Source organism: Brachypodium distachyon, chromosome 1 (genome assembly GCF_000005505.3).
Source record: "Brachypodium distachyon strain Bd21 chromosome 1, Brachypodium_distachyon_v3.0, whole genome shotgun sequence".
Lineage (NCBI taxonomy): Eukaryota > Viridiplantae > Streptophyta > Magnoliopsida > Poales > Poaceae > Brachypodium > Brachypodium distachyon.
This window is the reverse complement of record NC_016131.3, coordinates 20054689-20080425: the sequence shown is the minus strand read 5'-3', so window position 1 is coordinate 20080425 and position 25737 is coordinate 20054689. Positions and strand designations below refer to the sequence as shown.

General features: G+C 46.8%; 3 protein-coding genes across 3 annotated transcripts; all 3 read right to left on the bottom strand.

Moving 5' to 3' along the window:
• Positions 1 to 4512: 4512 nt before the first annotated feature.
• Positions 4513 to 6050, bottom strand: LOC100840367 (formin-like protein 5). Its single transcript, XM_003560046.4, has one exon. The coding sequence runs from the start codon at positions 5672 to 5674 to the stop codon at positions 5117 to 5119; it is 558 nt and encodes a 185-aa protein (XP_003560094.1). The 5' UTR covers positions 5675 to 6050; the 3' UTR covers positions 4513 to 5116.
• A 9250-nt stretch (positions 6051 to 15300) lies between these two features.
• Positions 15301 to 17126, bottom strand: LOC100841708 (F-box protein SKIP27). Its single transcript, XM_003562866.4, has 4 exons — positions 16827 to 17126; positions 16159 to 16468; positions 15965 to 16039; positions 15301 to 15865 (listed from the first exon to the last, which is right to left on the bottom strand). The coding sequence occupies exons 2-4, from the start codon at positions 16381 to 16383 to the stop codon at positions 15665 to 15667; spliced, it is 501 nt and encodes a 166-aa protein (XP_003562914.1). The 5' UTR covers positions 16384 to 16468; positions 16827 to 17126; the 3' UTR covers positions 15301 to 15664.
• A 3431-nt stretch (positions 17127 to 20557) lies between these two features.
• Positions 20558 to 23606, bottom strand: LOC100840068 (the record flags this gene model as incomplete). The annotated part of the gene is made up of 7 exons (XM_014895758.2): positions 20558 to 21730; positions 21877 to 21973; positions 22115 to 22246; positions 22324 to 22493; positions 22620 to 22773; positions 22930 to 23026; positions 23161 to 23606. Coding segments are annotated over 7 exons (1329 nt in total), but the record flags the coding sequence as incomplete, so codon positions are not given.
• Between the last annotated feature and the right edge of the window lie 2131 nt (positions 23607 to 25737).

The window sequence follows — 25737 nt, the reverse complement described above, 5'->3', positions numbered from 1 at the left end:
TGGACAACGTCCCGAGCCTCACGGGGAATCCCGACGTAGGTACTACCACCGAACCGAAGCATCCACGCACTGCTCCGTGCCAACGAGCGCCTCTGCCTCTGCGCGCCACATATATACAGGGTATTTGATTCCAGATTCTAGAACTACCAACCGATCCGTCTCCTGGGAATCCATGGGATTTGTCTTTGGCGCCCATGTGAGCCTTGTTGATCGATCGATCTGGTTGCCCGTGGGGTGGACGGCTGTGCTGGCTGTCTCTCACGGGAGAGGGTTAGCTTTCGGTAGCATTCATGGGTTGGGTGGATGTGAAGGCAGAAAGGGAAAGCGAGCACACATACAGGAAGGAAAGAGATGAATAAAGATCTCGCATGGCAATTGTCAAAGCGCACAGGAGGCTTGGCTTGCCCGGGTGTGAAGAAAAGGGGGCTTGCTTTAGCTCTTTCCAGAGATCTTCAGAATATTTGGTCATGTGAGACAGTTAACGTAGTAACTAACTTAGTTGCTGACTACTGTCTACCGTTTCAGTTCAGGTTCTGTAAACCGCAGGTAAATGTGAAGATGTGGTTTAAGAACTTGAGATACATGATGGCAACATGTGGCTTGTGCTCGTGCCGGCTGTCTGATGGATGTAATAACTCTATAATATAATAACACTCTATCAAACAGCAGTAATGGGTCCAATTTAACATGATTTTGCACTGCTGCAACCGATTCGTCTTGTTGGATTTTGGGAGCCCATGCAATCTACAAACTAGATTGACATGTAAATTAAATCAGTTAATGCTTTTGCAACCTGTGACTGTTGATGCATGATCAAGTGCTAGTGTTTAGCCTCAGCAGACCTTCTCCTTCACCAAAGAAAAAATATCGAAAAGGAAGGGAATAGAGGCATGCAGTTTAGTATAGGACCACCAGAAGTCCAGAATGAAGAAAAGGAAATAAAAAGGTAGACGAAAGGCAATCACATTCTAGTCCATAATTCTCAGTTATCCAGAATCTTAGTTGGGTTCACATTTCCTGATATACAATTGTTATTTTTCTGAAAAAGTTGGCGAATGGTAATGCAGAGTATGATGCGTAGGAAAGAGGAAAAGGAAGTGAGTGATCTACTTGATCCATGATTGCTGAATTAATTTGCTCTTCCAGGAGTCACCATTGGTAGTCGCTCACAAAGTGCACCCAAGCTTTTGGCCCATCCCGTAAAAAGTGGTTGTGTTTGAGTTTTGACAAAGTAGTGCTTCTAGTAAATTAATGGCCTGGAGGAAGAACAAGAAGAAGAAGAATAAGAAGCAAACTGCTATCGAGTCATAGGTTAGCATGTTTTAAAAAGTTTCTCAATGGACAAAAAGCGCTCCACTTTCTTGAGAAGAACAAAGTTTACAAAGCAACCATCTCCTTCTGTGATGCATTGACCCAGATCAGCACGGGATATTTGGCTTCTAATTGTCAACCTAGGGCCTGCTTCTACAGATGCTTTGAGTGGCTCAATGCTTTTGCCATGTCACTGCAACAAATATTTCTGGAGGCAGTGCAGTCAATGCTGAAACAAACATGATTAGAAGGGGACAGACTTCAGTTTTTTGGAATGGCAATGCTTCTATAGATTAAGTGGTGAGTAAGTAAAGAGGGAAGGCATATAAATCAAAATAGAAAGATCCGGTGGTAGTTGCATTTTTGCTTTGAAGACAAAAGCAGATAGACAAAAAACTGTTGGGCCATTGCTGCTGAAGTTTAGTGGAAAACATTATTAGCAGCCTCATGGGGAGTGTTTGTTGGCATTTTCATTTAACCAACTGAAAGCAAAATGTTACCCACCATCGTTCCTTCATGCATGCATACATGGTCCAGTTCAAGCCAAAAGTTCAGTTATACAAAGAATGTTACTCCCTCCGATCCTAAATTATTGTCAAAATATTACATGTATCTAGACGCTTTTTAAGAATAGATACATCCATATTTGGACAAATTTGAGTCAAGAATTTAAGACCAAAGTGAGTAGCTCCTTGCAGTAATGTGTTTTTTCTTAGCATTCCTTGCAGTAATGTGTTGGTACTGTTAGTTTGCTATTGTTTTCCACAGAACAATAATGTTTTGCGACAATATGCCAAATCATGGAGCAAGATCTAGAGTTGAACAGTGTTCTCCTTTTTACCCTAGCTATGTTAATACAGTGCATCATAACCAGGCATACAAGATTTAACTCACATGTTACTGGTCATTTTGCTGATTCCTTCACCACTTCATATGTGATTCGTAATCAAGTACGACAGAAAAGGGTGTACAATTGGCCAACATGCAGAGCTTGTCGTATCAAAGCCGCGTTCACATGTGCTGCCTCAATCCCAACACAAGACTGATTTAATATATGCACTAGAAAATGGTTGAAGCTAAGAATAGTTAGCGGCTGAGAGTACAGAGCGTCAATCTCTATAGAACATTAAAAATCGATATTGAAACTGCAGCAAGTTCCTTTTTTAGAACGTAACTAATGTCTTGTGGAATTACCCTTCGACTGAAAAATAACTGAGGTTTGACAATGGACAAAATCAGTAGTTTAAAAGATACATATCGCAGAAGGAACACATCGACAAGAACGTACTACGTAAAAGCAGCAACTTTCAGAAGAATGCTTCTCCGTGACAGAAATCACACAAAATAGCATTTGCAAACAAGGGTCGTCTTCTTCCATGCGCAACTGGCTTACAAAAGATCGTTTTCTGTTATACTTATTGCATCTGATACGGGGACGTCTTGAAAATTCCAAGAACTTACTCTTCTCATTTTTTTTATTTTTTTTGCAGATTCTGCAAGAATTTGGTTCTGAAAAAAATGACATTCTGTCGTGGAACCTCGGGTTCTCAGCACAGCAATTGGTTCTTCACGGCCATAGGGCGCTAACAGGCCTAGAGGGCTTTAGCCCGGGGCCTAGGCCCAAATCCATGGGAGCCTCCGGAGGAACAGGTGGCCACGTCGTAGAGTTATGTGCCGGAACCTGAACCTGTTAGTTTGTTCATGTCAGCCAGGCATAAAGGAAAAAAAAAACAAGGTTATCAGATACATCTGGGAAGTAAAAAATACGTGGAGAAATAATGATGGAAATCTTTACTCGTGGAAAGATGACAACAGGTGGCGGCGATCGGTAAGATGGAACCTCATGTGCTGTCAAAATACTTTAGCCCATCGGTATCACCGTATCGAAGCGGGAATTGGGTTCTCAAAGTGAAAATTACATTAGTGGATGAATACGCCAATATGTCCCAGAATTATCGGCAAGGGACAGAAATATGCTGCACAGATGGAATATACCCCTTCCGCCTCATATTAAGTGATTCAAATTTGCCGAGACATGAATGTATCTATGCCGAAAAGCATCTAGATACATGTAATATAAAATCGCTTAATATGAAACGGAGTAAGTATATTCCGCACGTCCTTTAGCAAAAGAAACATCCCGTCCTTCTTGCTGAACTCAGATCTCACCAGCAACCTATACATACCTACAGAATCAGTCCTTCTGGAAACCACAGGCCCATGACACATGCTCTCCGTCCTTCGTTTACCACCCGTCTTTCATTTCTAGGTCAAGCCGGCTGGTCCATGGACCTGCCTACCTAACTGCCTTAGCCACCCGGGGGCCAAGCTACCTCAATGCCATGTTCCATTCTCACCTTTTTCCGTTCCCCTTTCGCACAGGTCATTGTCATATCCATGCTGCATGCTCGAACCAGGCGAAAGGAGGCTATTATTCGTTAATTGTTACTCCCTCCGTTCGTATGCAGCGTTCGATCCGTAGCTTCATTTTGGTGTGACACGAGATGAGATTGCACCTGTTGTTGCGTAGGCTTGTAGGCTACGAACATTTTGGAGGAACATGCTGTGCAAGCACATCTGGATTGATTTGGCCGGAATGGCAATCAAGGACGTCTCTGAAGTCTGGATTGAATAGAAGCAGTGTGCTCTTGTGCGGCGTGACAAGGACGGACGGCGCTTGATCTTTTGCTGTCGCCTGTCAGGATATGTTCATCTGAGGCCATGATACGATACGACAACCTACGCGTCAAGACATACAAGATGAGCAAAGGTGACCAGCTCTGATTTGGTGACACCACACACCACAGATTACTACAGTAGTTTCGAATTAAACAAGTTTGCAACTTATTAAGATGCACGCAATCCAACTGATTACAGTACAAATCCTTGATAATATTCGATTAATCAATCGTTATGGATTGATTTCCATAAGCGATCCTTCCTGACTTAACTTCGACAAGGAAACAGCTTCGATTTCCTGATGAGCATATTAATCGAACGTGTTCAGGTAGGACTAATCAGCATGACGGTGTACACAGTATTGTTCATGTGCTCTGAAGTCGACCTACTTTCGTGAGCAACTTTAACGAACCCATTCCAACGACCAACCACCGGCACGCACAATCTTTACACGGATGTCGCCAAGAAGCTGGTTTTCTCCAGATCCAATCAGCTGTCACCAAGGCATCAAACACTTGCAACTTGAACGTCAAACTCGAGCACAATTCACAATCGAATAGCAACAAACATTACACACCACTACACCAGTGCAGGAGCAATGTGGTTCAACAATTGACTGACAATAGCTCATGCTGCTAGAAAAAAGAAGAAAAATATGCCCATCTTGTACTCCGTACTACTAATGTTCATTGGAACAACAGATTCCACCATTGACAATATAGCTCATGTTGCTTGGTTAACAACTGGAGTGCTAGTATAGATAGAGGCCAATGCAACTAGTACCGCAACTCGATTCCTTCAATCAAGTGATTAAAAGTAAGTGTCACACAAAACTACTGTAGGATCTAACTGAACTTGCCATCATCTCAGATGTCAGATTAGCCAAAATGAACAAGCCTTCCTCACTCCGTATCTCATCTCGCCAAACCTATATGTACATTGCAGCAATGCAAGCCATCTTTCTAAACAGAGGGGCATCAAGCACGGCACCCGAATCCACACGCCGAATCAGCCAAAAAGTTGTCGTCAAGGAAAATTAACCAACCGCAAGAACCAAGAAGAAGCCCGCCCCAAGGGGAAAAAAAACCCTCTGACAAGATTGTCGGGGCCGGCAACCTGTCTTCCGTCACCGGCAACTGGAGATGTCGATCTCGATGAGGTTGTCCTCCTCCAGCTCGATCTCGATCATCCCGTACTCCTCCCGGCCGCGGCCGCCGCCGTAGTAGTCGTCGCTGCCGCTGTCGGAGTCGGAATCCGAGGTCCACGGCAGGCCCATCTCCTCGGGCCCCCACTCCGCCTCGAACTCCTCGTGGATCACCTCCAGGGCCCGGCCTTTGGGAGCCCACGACGCGAACTCGGCCTCCAGGAGCACCGCGTTCTGGGCGGGCTTGGGCGGCGGCGGTGGAAGTGGAGGCGGCGCGACCTCTGTGGCTCGCTCCGGTGGGGGAGGGGGAGGAGCGGTGGCGGATGGAGTTGGCGGCGGGGAGCCGAGGCGGAGCAGGCAGAGGAGGAGGAGGACGGAGGAGAGCGGGGCGGGGGAGAGGAGCAGCTGGAGGACGGGCAGCGGGAGGTAGAGCACGGCGAGCAGGGCGGCGGCCGCGGCCGCGGCGAGGAGGGGGTTGTGGGGCCTCTTGTCGTCGTCGGCGAGCCCTTGAGGCGGCGGCGGAGTGGAGGAAGAGGCCATTTAAGGCGGGAGAGGTGGAGTGGTTAGCAGAGAGCCAAAGCGGCACACCGCCAAGTCGGTTCCTTTTTTATACAAGAAGAAGCGACAAGCAAACGAGATCGGGGCTGCTGCTCGTTGTCCTCCTCCTTCTTCCGAGTTGTCTAGCAATGTTGTTGATGAATGTAAAACCTAGCCAGCAACTCGATCTTTTTTTGCAGGTACGTACGGCAGGAACCCGAGGACGGTGGAAGCTTGTGATAAAACTCACTAATGGTTCGTTCTTTGTCCTGTCGACTCAATTAGTACTCATTGATGGGAGATGCGATATTGCAAATTCTGAAGACACATTTTCGGTCGGAATCATATTTTCCTCTGTTCTGTAACAGTAGAACTGGTTTCCGCATCCCACACGAGGGAAACTTGGACAAGATTTGCATCCTAGTAGCAGTACATTTCTACCCGGAGCATGGAAACTTTGCGGATACCATTGTGGCCATCCTAGTAACGCCTTTCTAACATGTACTAGAGTGTAATGATAAGCAAGCACCACGTAAAGGATTGTAATGTGGGGATGAGAGGTGGCTCTCCATGGCCACATGCCAGTGTCCACTGTCCAGTTGTTTTTACTTGCTGCAGTACTGATAAGAAAATAAAATTGACCATGACCGGCACCCACAATGTGGATATGTCCAAGCTAGGAACCCGAGCAAAGGAAAAAAAGGTGAAACCGGTCAAACGGCGTGCGACTGCCTGCGGCAGCACCGACATGATTGGCCGGCGGCAGCACGGAGCCGCACGAAACGGAGCACCGCACCGGGCAGCCGCTCGCGCGGGCAGGCGAAAAAGGCTGCAGCACACTGCACACGCACGCAAAAAGCAACCGGCCGAATCGGAACGGGGGACGCGCGACGCCCACGAAAACTCCACTGGCCAATGCCGAGACCGACGGGGGAAAAGAAGAACCCAAAGCCCCGAGCGAAAGTGGTGGGTGGTGCCCATTTTCGACGGAGCCAGATCCTCCTCCCCGCATCCATCAGGGCTGGGCATGCCGCATCTTCCGTGCATGTTAACGTGTCGGGGCCGGTGGACACCGGACAGCAAACGGCCTCTCTTTTTTTTGTTCGCGCCGCACGGCAAGTTGCCTTCCACTTGAAGTCTTTGCCCACAGGGGCCGGGACAGGGAAGGTCCAGACGGGCCAGATCACGGAGGGCAGGGCACACGCGTAGTACGTCTACAAGCGATGGGGATTTGCTACTAGGTCGGTCGTGCGTACTGGCGTCGAACTGTCCTGGTCCCAAAAGCCACGGCGAGTAGTGTACCGCTACTAGTTTAAAGAACTGAACTTAGGTACTGCTAGCGGATTCGTTTATGGAACTTGGCCACTTGGGGGTGTATCTTGAGGGGTTTTAGGTTTAGAAGTTCGCACCGGAATGAGAGCTTTGAGCTATCCTAGGCTGTCTGTGCCTACGTCCTAGGTTTTTGTTGGAGTACTATGCAGTAAACAAACATGAAAAATGTACACGTACGGTAAAAGCACGAAGGAGTACAATGCAGGTATGCTACTACGAAATGACACCTGGTGGTACCGTCGAAGATCACAAAGGGCACCGTTTTACTACGTTTCCTCCACTGTCTCAACGTGTGTTCCGGCCTGTATAGCTTCGTAGAGCCACAAAAATGCTGTTACACTGTTCTGCGAGTAAGTAAGAAAATAATATGCTCGTCATCTGGTCGCGTTGGCAGTGATTTGATTCCAATTTGGACCCTCTTCCCTATTGAACCCCTTCGATCCCACACTGAGGAGCGCGTTACACGTGCTGTGCTTCGCACGTTTATGCTACCGCTGCGTAGTTGTAAGTACGACAGATTGTAGGTAGTACACGTTGCAGCGACTGAGCGAGCATACATGATGCCCCCACGAGGAAAACATGGTGCATTAAAGAAATGCCAATCCAAAGAGAACAGCTGCAGGTTAGTACAGCATATTTTGGTCCTCAAAAGGTACTCTCTCCGGCCTAAAAAAAAGTAATTCCTGGCTAGTGACGATCACCTTACGAGACTACGGAAGATTCTAAAAATGACAAGTACAAGCATATATGTACACTCCTCTGTTCACTAGAGTCGCAGAAACTTGAGTTTTGAAAAATTTATCGCACAATTGAAGTTTTAAGGCAAGATGTATCATACATACCAGATTATCTATCTTATCAAAATAATAAAAACTGACGCACATGGCCCATGCGCCAGCTTGCAATTGACAATGAGATACTATCTCTTCCCCAATGTGTAAAACATATTTCGCTTCATTTGACCAATCTTTGACCAAACAAATATTAATATCTAATTTATGTGATTAAGAATTATATACGCTATATTGTATTTCTATTCAAAAGCACTCGCTTATGATATTAAGCAGATCACATAAATTCACATGTTAGTGACATTTTTTTTGTCAAAGCAATCGAAATAAGCCTGGGACGAAAAGAGTAAAAATAACAACATAACTAGGGTTAAGTCTCACATGGTTGAAATTTGTAACAAGATAAAATAGATTTTGGATGTGAATATGTGATTTGTGCTACTCCTGTTCGTCACATATTGAATGACGAAATATTACATGTATCTAGACGCTTTTTGGTTATAGATATATCCATATTTGGAAATTTAGGTCACTTAATATGAGATGGTAGGAGTATAATATTTGGTTTGATTAGTACGTACCTTCTGGCATGAACTTTCTCGTATATCTTGCTTTTAGAATTCTGCTGAGCAGACGTTTGCCGCTTGTATTGGCAGGTGCCTATCGGGCCGGGCTTTTTTCAATAGGCGCAAACGCATATCTTGCTTCTAGAATTTTGATGAGCAGACGTTTGCCCGCTTGTATTTGCGCGCAACGTCGCTTGAAACGTCTGATCCGAACTTAGGTGTAGGGGTGGGCATTCAGTCATGACCGGAAGTTCGGTCTTCTAATTTCGGTCTTTTTTCGATTCGGTCTTTAAAATATAATACCCAAATTTTACTGAGGAACTTTGCTACCCGAAATTTCGGTAACCCGAAGTTTCGCTTTAGTTCGGTCATGACCAAACTTTACAAAGATGGGTGATAGCTCCAAAATAAACGTGATTCGGTACAAATTTTAGCAAAATTTCACTTATATTTCTGACATAATTTTCATATAATCGTTGGCACCGAGGATTAGGAAACTGAAACTGTCGATTGCCTCTGTGGTGCCGTAATTTTTGCATGCGGAAGTAGTTTGGTGCCTAGATTGGGTCAGGAGAATGGATTGGTTTTTAGTTTTTACAAAGTTCGGTCATATTCCCGGTCTTTCGGTCTTTTGTGAATTGACACCCGAATTATAGAATAAAATTTGGTTTATAAATTTTTCTACCCAAATATCTAATCGGTATTTTCGGTTTCGGTCTATTCGGTTTTTGTTTTCGGTTTTTATGCCCACTCCTATTTAGGTGGCTATCGGGCCGGGCTTTTTTCAAAAGACCCGTTTGCGCCCGGCACAGGTTTAATCGGGCCGGGCCGGCCCGAAGTGTGGCGAGCATGGGCCTCATCCTCAGGCCTGACAAATACAGTAACAGTTCACAAGACTTGAGAATAAAAATGCCCCGGCCTCCACTCCAACCCAAGACCTCCACTTGAATTCCTCCACCTGCTAACCATTAGGCTAAGCCAACAATTCTGATTAGTTTGCCACGCATGGCCTTTTTAACCTTTTTACGTGGCTGTTAGGAGCAGAAAAGCCCATTGGGCCATGGTTTCTGATGAGGACATCCCCATGTTGATACAACCGCTGCACCTACAGCTACAATACAAGGATCCCTCACAAGAGCTCGTGCACGCCAACTTAACTATCAGGAACTTTCGTTTCTTGGAACGATTCCTTCCATACATGAGCATATGATGCTGCCTAAATCAGATGTGTTTGTTACACTTAGGAATGATGGACCTAACATGGATGAGAGGGACAAGCACTGGAGCATGATCACGCATGGAGAAGATGGTAGCAAGCGTGAGAGGCTTGAAGATGATGCCGCAACAGGAGATTTCATAAGTAGAGATGAAGACGTTAGCGACATATAGAGTTTCCAGTTCCTATTTACGTCCACGTGAAGATATGGTGCTGCGTCACCTCAAGTTGGGCCAGGCCCATGTAAACCGACCTATAGAGGGTTCGGCCCACTTCCCAAGGCTGGCCGTATACCACTCTATATAAACCCCTTCTAGGTCATCGTTTAGACTCGGATTTTGTTTAGTTTAAGACTTAGCCCTTTGCTAATCTTCGCCACAGGCACGAGAGTCAAATCGACCTCCTGTACTACGCACTTGCAGAATCCCACATATAAAGCTTCATCTTTATTCGCAATTTCTTGATTGCATCTATTGTTCTTGCTGGTTCTTCGGTTGCTTGCAGGGATTGATCCTTCGGGATCAGATTGATCTAGCTCCGGCGTGGTCAATAATCTTGAAAGTTGGTGTAGCGATCACTAAGGCGCAACGTCTCGCACGTTTGTAGTCGGTTCACCAACGTCGACCTCCACCCAAATCGATAGCTATCTCCTCATCGAAAGATCGGGCCACCTTTACCCTATCAGTTTCCCAGGGGGTTTTCTCTAGGCCCCGCGGGCCTTAACGTGCCCGGGCCGGCCTGACCGGGCTTCGTGCCGCGCCTGGGCCGGGAGGACGCGTTAAGGGGTCGGCCCGGCACGGCCCCTATATTCACGAGCTTCACCGGGCCGCGCCCGGGCCAGGACCGTTTAGCAGGTAAGGGACCAGAGCCGGTCAAGGCCAGCCCGTTGGCCATCTATACCGTGACCTGACGTCACGCAATATAGCACTGCATTTGCTTTGGTTAGTTTCTCCGAACTGATGGATAAGAAATAAAATTCAGATCCTGTGACACGCCTTCTCGCATAAAACTCCAATACATAGTGAAAAAGAATTGTGAATGGCCTGGTGTATCAAAGATTTAGGTTTCTTGATATCTTTTTACTTGCGGGACCACAGTTCAAGGAAGCACAATTCTTGGGGCAGTCTTTTCAACGGACCACACATTTTGCTAATTTGCCCGAAAAACCACACTTCTTCAGGCAGATTGTCTCACTTCACCCAAATCTGATGATTAGGCATGTTTGGCAGTTTTCCTGCCATGTGGGGCCCGCTGTCAGGTGCCATGTCAGGCTTAACCTGACCCGACCCGATAACGGTTCCTCTCCTTCTTTCTCTCTGACCTGCGGGTCCCACTCAAGCTCTCTCCTTGCCCTCAGAAAAAAAACTCAAGCTTTTGTCTCCCTTGACGCCGGCAGCCAGGCCACGGGTCCTCCGCCCTCCCCTCGCTGCCCCCCCCCCCCCCCCCCCCTTCCGCGCCTTCCCTTGTCTGCCCGCACAGTACTGGGAGCCGGTGGAGGAGGCCGAGCAGCAGCACGGCACGGTCGCCGGTGCCACCAAGCCCTACTGCATCGAGCTCGTCGGCGAGGGCGACGGTGGAGGAGTCGGCAGGGAGGTGCGCGGTGGAGGAGGCGGCGGCGTGGGCGCGGGAAGCGGGGCAAAACGACGAGAAGCTCACAACGAACGCGAGCGCGCGCTCGGAAACCGCAGAGGGGAGCTCGTCGGCGACGGGCGGCGGCCGAGGTAGGCGGACGGCGCGGGGACGGCTCGGGGCGAGCGGGGCTTGGGGAAGAGCACCAAAGGGTTCTTCTTGTCCTCCCGGATCTCGCCAAGCCTGCGGTGGAGGTACAGGACCACCGGACGAGGAGATCGCGCGGTGGCGGCTAGCAGCCGGAGCCGGGGAAGAAGATGTCGATGGCGACGATTCTCGGCCCTCGAGGACGATTCCTTCTGTTGGGAAGATCAACTCGACAAGGCGGAGCTTCTAGGCAACGTCTCGCGGCACGGGGAGGGCTACGGCCGCGGTGGCGCAAGGCGACGCACGCGCGGGCGCGCTCTGGACACAGAGGATGCCGCTCGCGTTCTGGTGAACAGAGACCACGCGTGGAGGATTGGCTTGCGGATCTAGGTGATGGGCGATGAGGAGGTCTCGACGGCACGGCTTAGGACCAAATTGGCGCTCGAACACGTCGCCAAGGACGAGAGAAGGAGGTGCCCGGCCGTGGAGGTTGCAGGGCTGCTGTGGAGAAGAGAAGCAATCTCAGAGCTTGAGTGGGACCCGCAGGAGAGTGAAGGTTATCGGATCGGGTCGGGTTAAGTCTGAGGTGGCCTGACATATGGGACCGCACGTAAGAAAAAATGTCAAAATGGTTAAACCCTCTGATTTGGGTGAAGTGAGACAATCTGTCCGACGAAGAAGTGTGGTTTTTCGGACAAATTAGCAAAATGTGTGGTCTGTTGAAAAGACTGTCCCAAGAATTGTGGTTCTTTGAAATTTACTCTAATAATAAAAATATTTTAGTGATATTTACACATCTCATGGTACAGTTGATATCTGATTCTAAATTGCACATATATTTTTGCATGCAGTCCGATAATGCCCGAACGTATTTGTCGTGCCGACCCAGCCACCCAGATGAGCCTATCAACACCCAGCTAGGATGCATCTCCCAACAATCAACACAAGAGCAGCAAAATGCCTTGGTACAGCTAGCAAGTTTCACGCCCGGGAAAAAAAAGACAGAGGGAGTATGTTAGTAAGCTCTGTTACGCTTCATAAGATATAGCGTGAGAAACTTTTCGAGACGATGATGCGATGGTCAAAACCTAATGATTAGTGAAGTGCAATTGCCTGAAAGTTTTCACGTCCAATTTAGTTCAGTATGGATCGATCTAGCCTTTTTGTTGGACTGGGATCGGGCACCGCGTGCCCTGAGCCCCACCATCTACCGTCTATTCTCATCGGACGGCCGGCAACGACTTTAGTAGTACAAGCGGACAAGGCATGCAGCAGACTCCCTAGCACATACATGCATAGAGAGCCAAATCTAAACAAGTTTTGAGAGATTTTTTTTAGGACACAATCTAAACAAGTTACATGTCGGAATATTACATGTATTTAGACATTTTTTAAACATAGATATATCCATATTTGGATAAATTTGAGACAAATAATATGGGTCGGACGAAGTAACTTATTTCAGTTGACAGATTGTTAAAGGACAAGTGATTTTCTTGCGAAGACAAAACATACGAGCAAAAGGTGGACACTTATGTAGATTTGGAAATTGAAATTTTGATGCACTTGATTTTAAATCTATTCTTACATGATTGTCAGGGGATGACCCCGGGTAGAGTCATGACGACACACATTAGCCGAGATGACGAGTGCAAAGCCGGCACAGGCATGTACGCCGGCATCCTTAAGCTGAACTAATATCAGACCAGCGTACCAAGGGTACGCCGGCATGTCTATCTTGTCTTATGTGGCTGCAGGATAAAGCATGAGCAGTCCAATCTTGGCTTCCACCAAGACGCGTCAACGGTCTTATTCTTATCACATGGCGCAAAGTAAAACAACGCCCTCTTTATCATAGGAGGCTGCCGTCTCACCCGGAGGAAACCGAGGCGCGTGCCCGGCGGGGCGCATAGAAGATAGGGTTAGTTTTTGATCCACATGTCAGTGTGACATTATCGGCCTATAAATAGAAACACTACCCCTCCAAGGAGAGGGGTCCTTCACTTAGACATTTAGGGTTTTTTCCTTTTTCTTCTTCTTCCTCAAGAAAACTGCTCAAGGATCACCATCGTAGATCTCGGTATCTCGGCAAATAATAAAAGGCAGGAATTTGAGTTTTACCTCAACAAAAAGGCTCCGAACCTAGGTAAACCGTGTGCGTGTTCTTGTGTTGTGCGTGGTTCTCATCACGTCCTCCCTCCTTCGTTTCTCCTTCGTTCGTCGGCCCCAACACAAGTCATTCTATGACATCTGCCGTGACACCACCCGCAATGAGATAACAGCAGCTCGAGATATGAAAATGCTGTAGAACGTGCCGCTGTGGAACAACTGTTCTCTTTCTTATCCGTGATGATGATGAGTCCCTATCCCACGTGAACTGATGGCGACTGGGAGGTCGCAGTACTGCAGCCTGCAGGCGGTTTAACAGGCGAGACGGCAAGAGAAAGGAACTCGAAGACTCGTCAGGAGTCAAACCAAGTTAACGGAGGCGAAACTGCGAGGACATTGCACCTCACGTCTCACGCCACGGCCCACAGGACGGCATGTTTCGTCAGGTACCCGGTACCTACAGAAATTGAAAATGTGGAGGGAATGTAGGTCGGACAAAGTATGCCACCACTAGTTGGCAAGTTGGTTGTGGCATTCCCTTCACGTTTTCCAGACAAGTAGGCAAGTAGCCTGCAGCCAGTATACAAGAAGGTTTTTTTTCAGGAGAAAACCACAGCCAACAGAAAAAAAAAGAACTCTGCCTGCAGGATAGGCAGCGGATGGAATGGACCCGGGCCGGCGCGGCGCCCCTTCTGATCGACCGCCACCGGAGGCTATCCCGCCAATCTGTTCGTCTACTTTTCGCCTTCGAGCCAGCCAGGAATGCGTGCCGGCCAGCCCCAGCGTGGTCCGCGTCCGACCGGCGGCCCCTGACTCCAATCCACGTGCCGCAACCGCAATGCCTGCCGCGGCACAAACGCGGCAGACACTGACACCACGCCACACCACACATACCGAGCCGGCGTAGAACGGCCGTGCTGTCCCCTGTCCATTGTTAACTAGACGCTCCGCGTAGACGGCCAATGGTATTGTTCAGTTTGATGCCTTGGTGGTGCTGAGTGCGCCGTGCTGGGCAGTTTTGGAGGTATCCGGGGTTGCATTGCAGGGGCAGGCCAAAGTGTTTTTCTTTGAGGCGGCACGAGCAGCTGTCGATAGGTGGTTGCAAGTTGCAACGCCGGTGGTATAGCTGTTCTTTGTTTTCCTACGCGTTCAAGGAAGCATCGGCGTGGTGAAGCCTGAAGAATTCCTTGCGGTACACGTCGCGCATTAGCTGTACGTGCACGAGATGTGCGGTAACCGGCAGGAACACCTGCTGTTTTCTTCAGCAAAACAGAGGAGGATGCGGTGGATCCGTGGACTGTGGATTTCTGCAGACTGCAGAGATGTGCGGATCCAATGATCCAGAGCTGCAAATCACGCGTTTTCCACGGAACCACACGAGGCTCAGATTAGCAAAAACGTGGGCCGTGAGTGGCTCCAAAACAGAGAGAGATAGGTGAATTCACTGGACATGCCGGACGCAAGGCGAATCTGCCACATGTCGTCGTGGTGCCTCAGCTCGGACAGGTTCAGTTCACCTCTCATCATATTTTCGAGATAAAATTTCGATCCAAGGTGTCGAGTGTCGACTAATCTGGGACACTAGTGGCTTAACTGTCCCAACTCACGACCGTGGAAATGGATGAACATGTCTGACCAAGGACTTAATTTTATCAATCAGATATATCTTCAGATTTACTCCATCTGAGAGTAATTTGCATGCTAATCTGAGGCCGAGAGTTCAGAGAACAGATTATGGCGGAAAAGCCTGTGGAGGGAGGGGGCGAGTAGCGACTGTACTGTATCCCCACAAATTTCATGTTTCAGATACAGCATTCATCGTTCTTCAAAGACCACACACATACAAGTAGCGATTGACTACAGAAATATGAATAAGATTGCACAGGAATGAAATAAAAATGACCAAACAAACTGATTTATTCTGTAACGACAAGAGTACATCCCCATGTTTGTAGCATCAGTATACAGAGATCGTACACTACAGCATGCACAAAGGAGAAGAGACATATCTCATCTCTTCTGAGTTCCAACACTCAGGACGCTTATAACTTACTCTAAAACTAATACATACACAGAAATAAAACATCGTGTCCTCTTCAATCACAGCATTGAAGAATGATCATATATAACTTACCACTAACACACATATGATATGACTATATATATATCACTACCTAAGTTCCTCTGTCCGACGTGAGCTATCAAAGAAGAAACACTAAAGATGGGCAAAGTACATGCGAAAAATGGGCCGTGGTATTTACACCTACACCTCTGACATCAAGCTGTCGAAGGACGCCGACAGATTCACGGCGAGGCTCGCCAGGTTCTTGCCCCGGTGGCGTGACCGTGCAACCCTGTGTTGCTTGGGCGCCCCGGGGCCTTCGTCCTCCTCCTCCTCCTCGCCTCTAACGGCGGCCTTGGAAGGCGTTGCGAAAGCGAAATGCAGCTCTTTAGCAACAACTGTCTGCAGACAGCAAATTGAAGGAAGGCAATGTTAGTATACCTGGGCAACGAATCCACTGCACAAAATGGGGGTACGAGGAAAGGATTCAGAAGTGCTTACTGCTTCGCTGACTAGTTTCGACACTAGGAGGAGCTGCCTCAGGTCACTGTGGTTCACCTTGCACAAGACTTTAACCTGAATTGTTTTGATCAAAATGCTGTAAGCAACATATCTAAGAACAAAGAACTGATTTCCACTAGAAGGGAACAAAAACAGAATTAGAAGGAACATTAATGCGCAATAGTAGTAATTACCAAGACATCCTGAGGCAGTGATTCAAGAATGCAGACGGTGTCGTCCATGTGGAACCTGATGCTGCGCTGCTTGCGCAGAGTCCGCACCGGCGAGTGTGGGCCGGAGGGGCTTGGAGCCGGCGAAACGGCAACCCTCTTCCTCCCCAGGATCCTAGTGCTGCCGCTGCTTGGAAAGCTCAAGCTTGTGGCAAGAGACCCCTTCGGCATAGCCTGTCCAATTGCCATTTTCCCCTCTTTCGTTTGTTGAACTCTACTGCTCTTGATGGCACAAGTTACCTATCTGATCCGGGATCTCCCAAAATAAGGTAATCTGCATAGAGTTAGGAAAGAATGATTATCCAGCAACGAAGAAATCGAAGTTTAGATTAGTCTTGCAGTAGTAATTCAACTATCACCGGGATTTTCACTGGGAAAAACAATACCCAATTTTTCGAAAACAGCATCGCACAAAAATAGCTAGTTGTCAACAAACCAGCGGCCAGCAGAATCATGAATGGAGCAGGCGAGACAAAAATCCCAATTTCTGATCTAAAATCAGAACAGAATCGTAGATAGGAACAGAAAACCCAGAGAACTCTTCGGAAAACGGAACATCGAGCCCAAATCGAACCGGAAACTAGAATCCCCAACTGGGGACAACGAAACAGAACAATTGAATGGATGATTACCTTTCTCCCTTTCCTTCTCAGTCGCAGCCTCAGGAAAATCAAAGTATCCCTCGATCAGTTGAATAGGGATTGGCGGATGAGAAACCCTTGGGCACGGAACTAGAACAACTTCCTTAAACTCGAAGCAAACCTATCTGCGAAGAAATGGCGGAGGACCTGGCGAGGTAAATATGGAAACAGCTTGACCTCCCCCTTGGCTGAATTTATAGCAGCTCCGCTCGCCACGGAACCTGCCTCGAATACTCTTCCCGCAGGGGTGTTTCTAGAAAATTGCAGGAACCACCGGAATCCAAAGTTCGGAGCAGGGGGTGGTGGTGTCGGCGTACGTGGGATATTGTTTTCGAAATCGAGGTGGGTTGGCGACCGACCGCGTGTGGGGACGGAACGCGTGGATCGGACGGCGGAGGCACGGCCTTACGCGTGGCGGATCGGGGTACGTGGCACCTATCTGGTGGATCTGGAACTAGCCGTTGGGAGAGGGGGGCTGGGATTAGGTTGCTGACGCTGCGTCGAGAGAGAGAAGCGCAGGTCCAGGTCGTAGGGGGTGACGGATGGGCCCGTGGGCCGGCGTGCGGCTGCTTGCTGTTGGTCGAGGCAGCGTGAGCTCGTGGCGGCGCCGGAATGGCCGGGAATTTTTTTTTCGAAAACAGGATCGGTCGATCGATCGGGCACCGGATGTAGGGATGGCCAGACCGATTCGGCAACATGGGATTTCTTTTCGTATGGGCTGGCCCAGTGGGCTAGTGGGCCGATATTGAATGTAAATAGAATACGGAATATTTAAACTTGTACTGGCAGCTAACGAGTAACGAGGGAGCCGAATGGCAAAGTGCTTTGACCAGGTCTGATTTGGTGGACGGGAAGTGCTTTGACCATGGCAGTTCATGCGGCGGCCACGGACTCCGGTTGCTGCCTCCGCAAATGGCTCCTACGCGTGGTAATGCTGGTCGTGGCCTTGTGGGTTGACCGGGTTACAACCCCGCGCCTCTTGCGCCGAGCGTGCCCTGATCGTGGTTACCACTTTCCACCACGACCGCTGCTTCACGCAAGGCTCTACTCGACTACTCCAGGCTCCAGCACACATCAAGTCAGCCTTCCTAATCACCGTTGATTCAATTGATTCTGCATTGCTTCAAAAAAAAATTTGATTCTGCATAGGTCGCACCTAATTTTGTACTCTGTGTTGCCTCTTCCGAAACTAAGCGAACGTGCTTTACTGAATGTAAGAACGTTAGCGGGCTATTGTTAAGCCAAGTACTCCCTCAGTCCCACTCCCACTATAGGAGTATTTCACTGCTTTGACCAAACTTTTTTAACCAATATTTATTATAGAGGCTGGGGGTTGCCCTCTTTTTCAAAAAAAAAACCAATACTAATTTATTAGCACATAATTTTGTGAATTAAACTGATATCACTATATTGATTATGTTTTCGATTACATAAGTCACATATTAGTTGATTGTTTTTTTGTCAAAGGGTTGGTCAAAAGAAAAAAATGAAATATGTATACTATAATGGGACGGAGGGAGTATAGCCTAGGATACAAATACCAGCATGCTTAGCCATTAAAAGATCCTTTGGTAGCCCGTGAAATCAAATATTCTGTAAAGGTTCATTTCGATAAATTTGAACAAAAAAATATGTTTGTTTGTCATACGGATTGTAGAATGAGAAACAAATCCAATTAAATGATGCATTTTAGTGATAAAGTGGAGTTATGTGTATCTATGATTCCACATAATTTTAAATTAAATTCTTGAAACAGTTTTATGTCAACCAAACAAATTGGTCTCTGAAGTCCAAAATAAATTACAGGATTCCAGCCTAAACAATGGAAGCCGAATGAACTGTAGATGCGTTAGCACGATTGCATTCACGTTTTGCAAAAATTAAGCCATGGGAAGTGGAACTTCTGCTGGGCTCTTGGATATCCTTCAGGATGAGTATAATTTATAGATGCACGATGAAGACCTTAGAGTTCCAAAACCCAACCATATATTGTTGTACAAAGCACTTCATTCTGAGACTGCATTTGTACTTCGATCCACGTAGCAGTAAGGCCTATCTTGACGGTTATAGTAGTCACGCTGCAGGCGACCACTGAGTGGAAGTTGGTTGTAGAGAGTCCATTTCCGAGTGGTGACGTGGAATTTTTAGATCACTTGTAACTTTATTCGAACTAAATAACCATTACATGTACGCTGTTTGGATCATGGATCGAAGAAATGACAAAGTAACAACTCATATAACTACGAATTACAATGAAATCTATCGAACACATAATTTCTTTAGTATCAATCTTTGCGACACGACTTGAGCAAAGAGACTGCAATTATATCAGAGTGGAAGCATCGTCACTGGTACCCTTCAAGAACTTGGCTACATTAAAAGGTTTCAAAAAGCCACTTTAGTCGCCCATCCAAAAAGATGTAAAGTCACGAGCGTTAAACGTATTTGATCCATCGATGATCGCCCAAAGGTACAAGTCATCTAACACCAAGATATTCACGATAATGTCCTAGGACTTCACAAGCGCAAAGGACCATACCAACAAAGACACCAGACAAAAATTCATCAAGTTCGTGTGAAGTGAGGACAAAACCAAAAATCTGTAATATCAGACAAATCAAACCCGCAGCGAGTAAAAACTCTTTGCCCCCGATATACTACCCATAACATCGTCGCAGCAGAGTAACTTTATTCTCGGCGGCCTAACACTTTGCATAGCGTTGTCGATGATGACCACATGACTCAAATTACTAAACACTTGTAGATGCCAAGGACCGCGCTCTGCCTTAAACCCTAAGTTCTCCCCTGCACACATGGAAGTAACCTAGTCGGATGATAGGCATGATAGTGACTCAGCCTGTCGGGCCTCTTAGCAAGGCCGTATCTAGGATTTTGAGGCCCTGGTGCAAAACATGAAATGTGGCCTTAAGATTCAAAGACGTTACATAACCAAACTATACTTTCTGTTCATTATATTACTAGATACATTATATTTTACAATACTCCTTAGAACAATATCAATCTTCATGCTAAAATAATAAAGGTTGTGACGAAGCAATAAGTTGCTCATGTTCTACCGAAAAGCACCATCATTTTAGTATTTTCCTAAATGAAATTGAATAATCACGACATGACGTGGTCTCATATGATGAATGCGTACATGAGAAGCAGGACATTTGCCCTTTGCCCCTCTTTTCATGGACCTTTTTCTTTTTCTATTTAATGAGCCTTAAAATTTAATTTTAATAAGCATAGCTAATTAGTATTATAATTAAAATGGAGGCCCCTAATTTTTGGTGGTCCTGAACAAATGCATACCTTGCACCTGCCACTATACGGCCCTGCCTCTTAGGATGGGCCACGGTGAACCAAATCATAGTCGTGGACCTACCATCCCCCGACAATTATATCTTGGATGTAGGTTTGAATTGAAGAAATACCTAAGATATTGTGCGCTAGTACTCCAGTAATAGTAGGCCGGTTAGCTTTCTGTTGACTAAGCCTTGACCAGAAATTACTCCATTATAATATAATTTATATGACATAAAATTTAGATTCTAACCACCCATGCGAGGGCCACCGGCAGGGCGCCAGGCAGAGAACGGGCACAGTCGTAGCAAACGAGATTCGGTAGCAAACACACGGCAGCACACACCACTGTCAGAAACACACACACACGGCAGCGCAGGAAAGCAGGTTCAATTTCCGGTGGGGACTATCGATAGCCAAAATTGGACTGATATTTAAAAAATAAATAGAAAAGGAAACAACTTGTCGTAGATGTTATGTAGGATACATTTTTTTTTGTAGGAGTACATAGCTAGCAAGGACATTCGGTTTCAATATAACCCCAAAGATGCAGCGCACCCAAATCTACTACCAGAGCCGCAACCTGACGTCAAACAGCTCTCGCTGCTGGCAACACCAGAAACCACACAGGGAAATTTCGTGTCGAACATTTACTGAAAACATCCTCAGCATACAAGCCAATGGATTATGGAAAATCAATGCTTAGTGCATCGTGCGTACAAAAAAGATAAAGTATATGTAAAAGAAAAAGGAAATTCAAGATAAGAAAATTGTCACACAAACTGAAGTGTGCCACACATAATGCAGCTCTCTTACTAAAACATGTAATGATCAACTAATCTACCGTATAATGTGCTATGAATTTAAACTAATCTAAAGATTCATAGAAAAATAAGAGAAAAAAGTAAATATTCTGGGTCGATAAAAAAAATACAGCAAATCCAATATTCCAGAAAAATACCAAACATCTAAATTATATGCAAATGAATTTATTAACAGTAAAAATATATTATGATTTCACCGTCGGTAGCCAAAGAGGAGACATGACACGGGCGATTTCACCGTCTCCCGGGGATGCCTCTGCCCATGGCTCGAGAGGTGAAGAAAAGCAAAATGAATCCAAGTGCTGTGCATGCTAGCCACACTCATGCATTGACACGACCATGGGCGGAGGACGAAACAAAATCAAGGTGGGGCGAACTCTCAAAGCATAGAAAAAAAAATTAATGATGGCCTTGAAGTACTCCATCACATTAATGTTTTCTATGATTGTAAACATGATCACTTAGTACAATCGAGACAGAAACATAATAAAACAGAAGTAGAACTTTGAGACATACCGATAATGAAGCTTTAGTGCCATATAGAAGGCCCAGGCAATGGCATAGCTCTACCTTGCTTTTGAAAATCTCTTTTAATCTTATCAAGATCAAGATTTTTGAATATCCCCCGCTCAATGTAGCACACCATCAAGTCATTAAGCCAACCATCAGACATCTTATTGCGCAACTCGGTCTTGATGATCTTCATAGCTGAGAAGGCCCTTTCAACTGTTGCCGTCGCCACCGGTAAAATCAATGCCATTCAATGAGGCGGTAAACTGTAGGAAACATGATGTGCTTTTCAAGTGCAACCATCTTTTTAGCTAGGCTTGCAATATCAAAACAATCTATGAAGTCTTCAACTCTCATATGAATAATATATAGCTCAAGGCTATCAACTATATGCTCACGCTCGTAATTAGAGAAATCATCATCATAAGCAAGGCTATCCACATTGAACCTAGCAAATGAGTCTCTTGGATCAAGACAAGCGAAGCTCTGAAGCAACTGTGAAGATACCTCATTAAAGCGATGATCAAACTCAGTGATAATGGAATCTATAGCAACATAGAAGGTGTCCACACGAAAAAAATGATCAGTAGTGACCTGATGTCTTCCCCCTTTTCTTGATTTACCCCATTTTGTTACCATTTGGTCCATACTTGGGATTTCGATGTCATTTTCAGTGCAAAATGATTTGACATCTTCCAACAGTGGCTCCCAACCATCATTTCTCCAATTGACCAAACGTGTTCTCACATCCTTAAGCAAAGACATGGCCTGAAATGATACAACCAGAAGTTTAGGTACACAAAATGTACAGAGAAAGTAGAACCACAAAAATATTCATCACATACCTGAACAATATTCTGATCCTTCCTTTGTAATAGAAGAGATACATCATTTGTCATACGAAATAGTTTTAACATCATCTTCAGGAGGAACACAAAGCTAAAAGTCTCCATTTGATGAACCAAACCTCCTGCCCTACTTGGAACACGGCCATCGTCCTCAACAATGCCCAAAACTTGTATCACCGCATCCCACATTGATTCAATGCGAGATAAGGTTCTGCAATGAGAACCCCATCTTGTATCTCCAGGTCAGACCAATGATGTTGCTTGATTTTTCCCTCTCCCCGTGGGCATCTCACCTTTCTCAATCTTAGCCAAAAGTACCTGTCTTTGCTTCTCAAGCAATATATCTTTCCTCCTGCAAGATGAACTGCTAAGAGTGACAATCATGGCCACATCACTAAAGAAATCCTCGAGACCTTTACAATATCTCGATACAGCAACAACTATCAACTGCAATTGGTGTGCAAAACAATGAATGTAGAAAGCATATGGGTTCTCATCACGGATTAACTTCTGAAGGCCATTAAATTCTCCTCTCATATTAGATGCCCCATCATACCCTTGCCCTCGTAGTCTTGCAATAAGTGGATCGTGTTTACTGAAAACCTCCAAAAGTGCTTGCCTTAAAGCTAGTGATGTTGTGTTTGGGACATGTTCAGTACCCAAAAATCTTTCCACAACCTCTCCCTTTTTGTTTACATACCTACAAGAAATGGTACAATTAGTTGAAATACACTACACATAACAAAAGTAAAACAAGAAAGTACTTAACATACTTCAACACATACCTCACAACCACGGCCATTTGTTCTTTGATCGACACATCATGAGATTTATCAATAAGAACAGAGAAAAGATAACCATACATCTTTGATTGAATTGGTGACCCCGAGTGCACAAAATTTGGCAAGTTCTTTCTGAATCTCCGGGGAAGTCATTTTGGCATTTCCAGGACATAGTTCATCAAATGCTAGCTTCACATCCCTATTCCTTTCTTTATACCAATCAAGCATCTCCAAAAAATTGCCCTTGTTCAAAGAAGAAGAAGATTCATCGTGTCCACCGAATGGTTCGCTTTGCAATGACAAATAACTTACAATGCCCAAAGATGTATCTACACAAGTTTCATACCTTGCTAGTGAATCTTTGGTATAAGTTATAACTTTGCTTTTCAAACTTGCCCTTTGATTCTTAAAATATTCACATGATGTCCTTGAAATATTATGGATGCTACATGCCCCACCAACATGCTTACGGAATGCTGCCACCGCATTTTCCAATGGTCATACCCCACTTTGGTGAAGACATCATAACCAAATTTGTCATCCATCCGGTCACGTTTAAAAAGATAACAATAGAAGCAATAAGCCCTACCATTGTCCACACTAAATTCCAACCAATCAAAGTCCTTATACCATTGTGGCCGAAAGTATCTATTATCTCTATTTGGGAGGAAATTGTGCTTAGTCGGTTGAGTTGGACCCTTCTCTAGGTGAGCAAATCTAACATCATCTCTAATATTGGGAGCAGATTGATCAATTGGAACGCGAAGTCCTGGATCAAAATTTATGTATTCTAAACCACAAACATTTGTACCTTCATCTTCATGTTCTGAAACCTCAACATCATGCTCAGCATGCCCTTCCATAATGGCTTCTACTGAATCTTCAATATTTTCCGTCTCTTTTTCCACTTTTTGCTCTTGCTCTTGTTCAGCCCTGACATTTGTACTTCGATGTGTGCTTGGATCATTAGAGCTACTATCACGTGACACAAAATATCATGTCAAGTCTGCAATTCAGAAATGTCCACAATAAGTACTAACAGACTAAGTGACTAACAGTAGCAAGGCAGGCAGGCAGCAAGCATAGGCCGATAGGCGCATAGCATACCATTCTTCTTCGTTGCCTTTGCCTTCCCCTTCCCTTTGTCCATTGCTGCTCAGCGCCTCAGCCAGTCAGCCTGCTCGCAGCTCGCGGCTCGCCTGCTCCTTGCTGCTGGGCCTGGGCGCTGCGTCGCTGCCGGCTTGCCGCTGTCCCGCCGACGCCGAGAAGCAGCCAAGCAGGAATAGATCCCGCCGAGCAGCGCTGCCTCCAGGCTCCAGCCCAGCTCCGCCTGCTCCGGCACCCGGCAACCGACCGGCCGACCGGACCAAAACCCTAATTCCACGCCGCCGCCGTCCGCCAGAGTCGAGGGAAGAAAGAAAGAGGGAGAGAAGAGGTGTACGAGGCCACAGGGAGAACGAATCGGTATTTTCCACGATTCCCCGATCCCCAATCGGCCAATCCCATCGACAGTTCGCAGCCCACTGGCCCAGGAAGGAACGGACGGCCCAACAACTCAACTCCCTTCGTTTTTTCCTTACTCATTTGACGGTAACAGCCGGATTATCTTCTAACAATGAGTTAATTGCGCAGAACCACAACATTTGAGACAGTTGTTACGAAAACCACCGGTTTTGCTAATTTTCGCGCAGAACCACCGCAATTCAGTGAAGTTATTGCACATAGCACTGATGTCGTTTGGGCCATATAAACGCATTTCTGACTTACCGGGCCCACATGTCAGGTTGACCGGGTAGACGCCATCCGTTAGCGTCGTTTAGACCGAGCCGGACTCATCTTCTCGCGCATCTCCGGCAGCGTGGGCTTCATTTGCATGCTTGACAGGGCCAGCGGCTTCACCAGCCGGCAGGACAGGTGACCACGCACCACACCTTTAGAAGAAGCAACCGGCGGCGGTGCATGTGCTGCTGCTTTCCGGCCACTACTTGCAGCTTCATGTGCTGCTGTTTGCCTGCTTGCTTGTTGTGCTGCTGCTTGCTGGCCGCTGACCACTGTTGCTGCTTTGGCACCTGCTACTCGCTGAGCGCACGCATCTCCCCCGCCTCCCCTCGATCCAACGTGCCAGCGTGCTGAGCTCCGCCGTGCGCGCCCGCACACTGCCCTGCGCCTGCCCGTGCGTCACCATGAACTGCTGCTCGCCTGCGCCTGATTCCGGCTGGATACTGGTCGAGGTGGCAGACTGGGGAGCCGAGTGGGCTGAGGAATGGACGAGTTGGCGGCGGCGGCGCCCACAACACCGGAGGACGTCCCGCCGGAGCTCCACCCGGAGTTGTGGTCCAGGCCGCGGGAGAACCGTCTGGTACCTCGCGGGAGGTGCAGGAGGTCACGGAAGGCCTTCTTCACTGCAGGGCGTCAGCGAATCGAGGCGGGTGATGGCCAATTCTGGCAGGCAGCAGCAAATCGAGGCGGCTGCCTCTTGTGCCAGTGGCGAGGCGCTCACCGGCCCAAATTCAGGTCGAGGAGGGAGCTCGTGTATGTGGCAACTCCACGTAGCTGCTCGCCGGAGACAAAGAAAAGAAAGGGAGGGAAGAGAGAGCTTCATGGCGACGAGCTCTCGAGTCTCCTTGTT

Excerpts from the sequence above, each read along its gene's own strand:
- LOC100840367 (XM_003560046.4), bottom strand. The coding sequence starts at position 5,674 with ATGGCCTCTTCCTCCACTCCGCCGCCGCCTCAAGGGCTCGCCGACGAC.
- LOC100841708 (XM_003562866.4), bottom strand. The coding sequence starts at position 16,383 with ATGGCAATTGGACAGGCTATGCCGAAGGGGTCTCTTGCCACAAGCTTG. Across the intron at positions 16,040-16,158 it reads CACTGCCTCAGGATGTCTTG|GTTAAAGTCTTGTGCAAGGT; the intron begins GTAATTACTACT and ends AAAACAATTCAG. Across the intron at positions 15,866-15,964 it reads CGAAACTAGTCAGCGAAGCA|ACAGTTGTTGCTAAAGAGCT; the intron begins GTAAGCACTTCT and ends TGCTGTCTGCAG.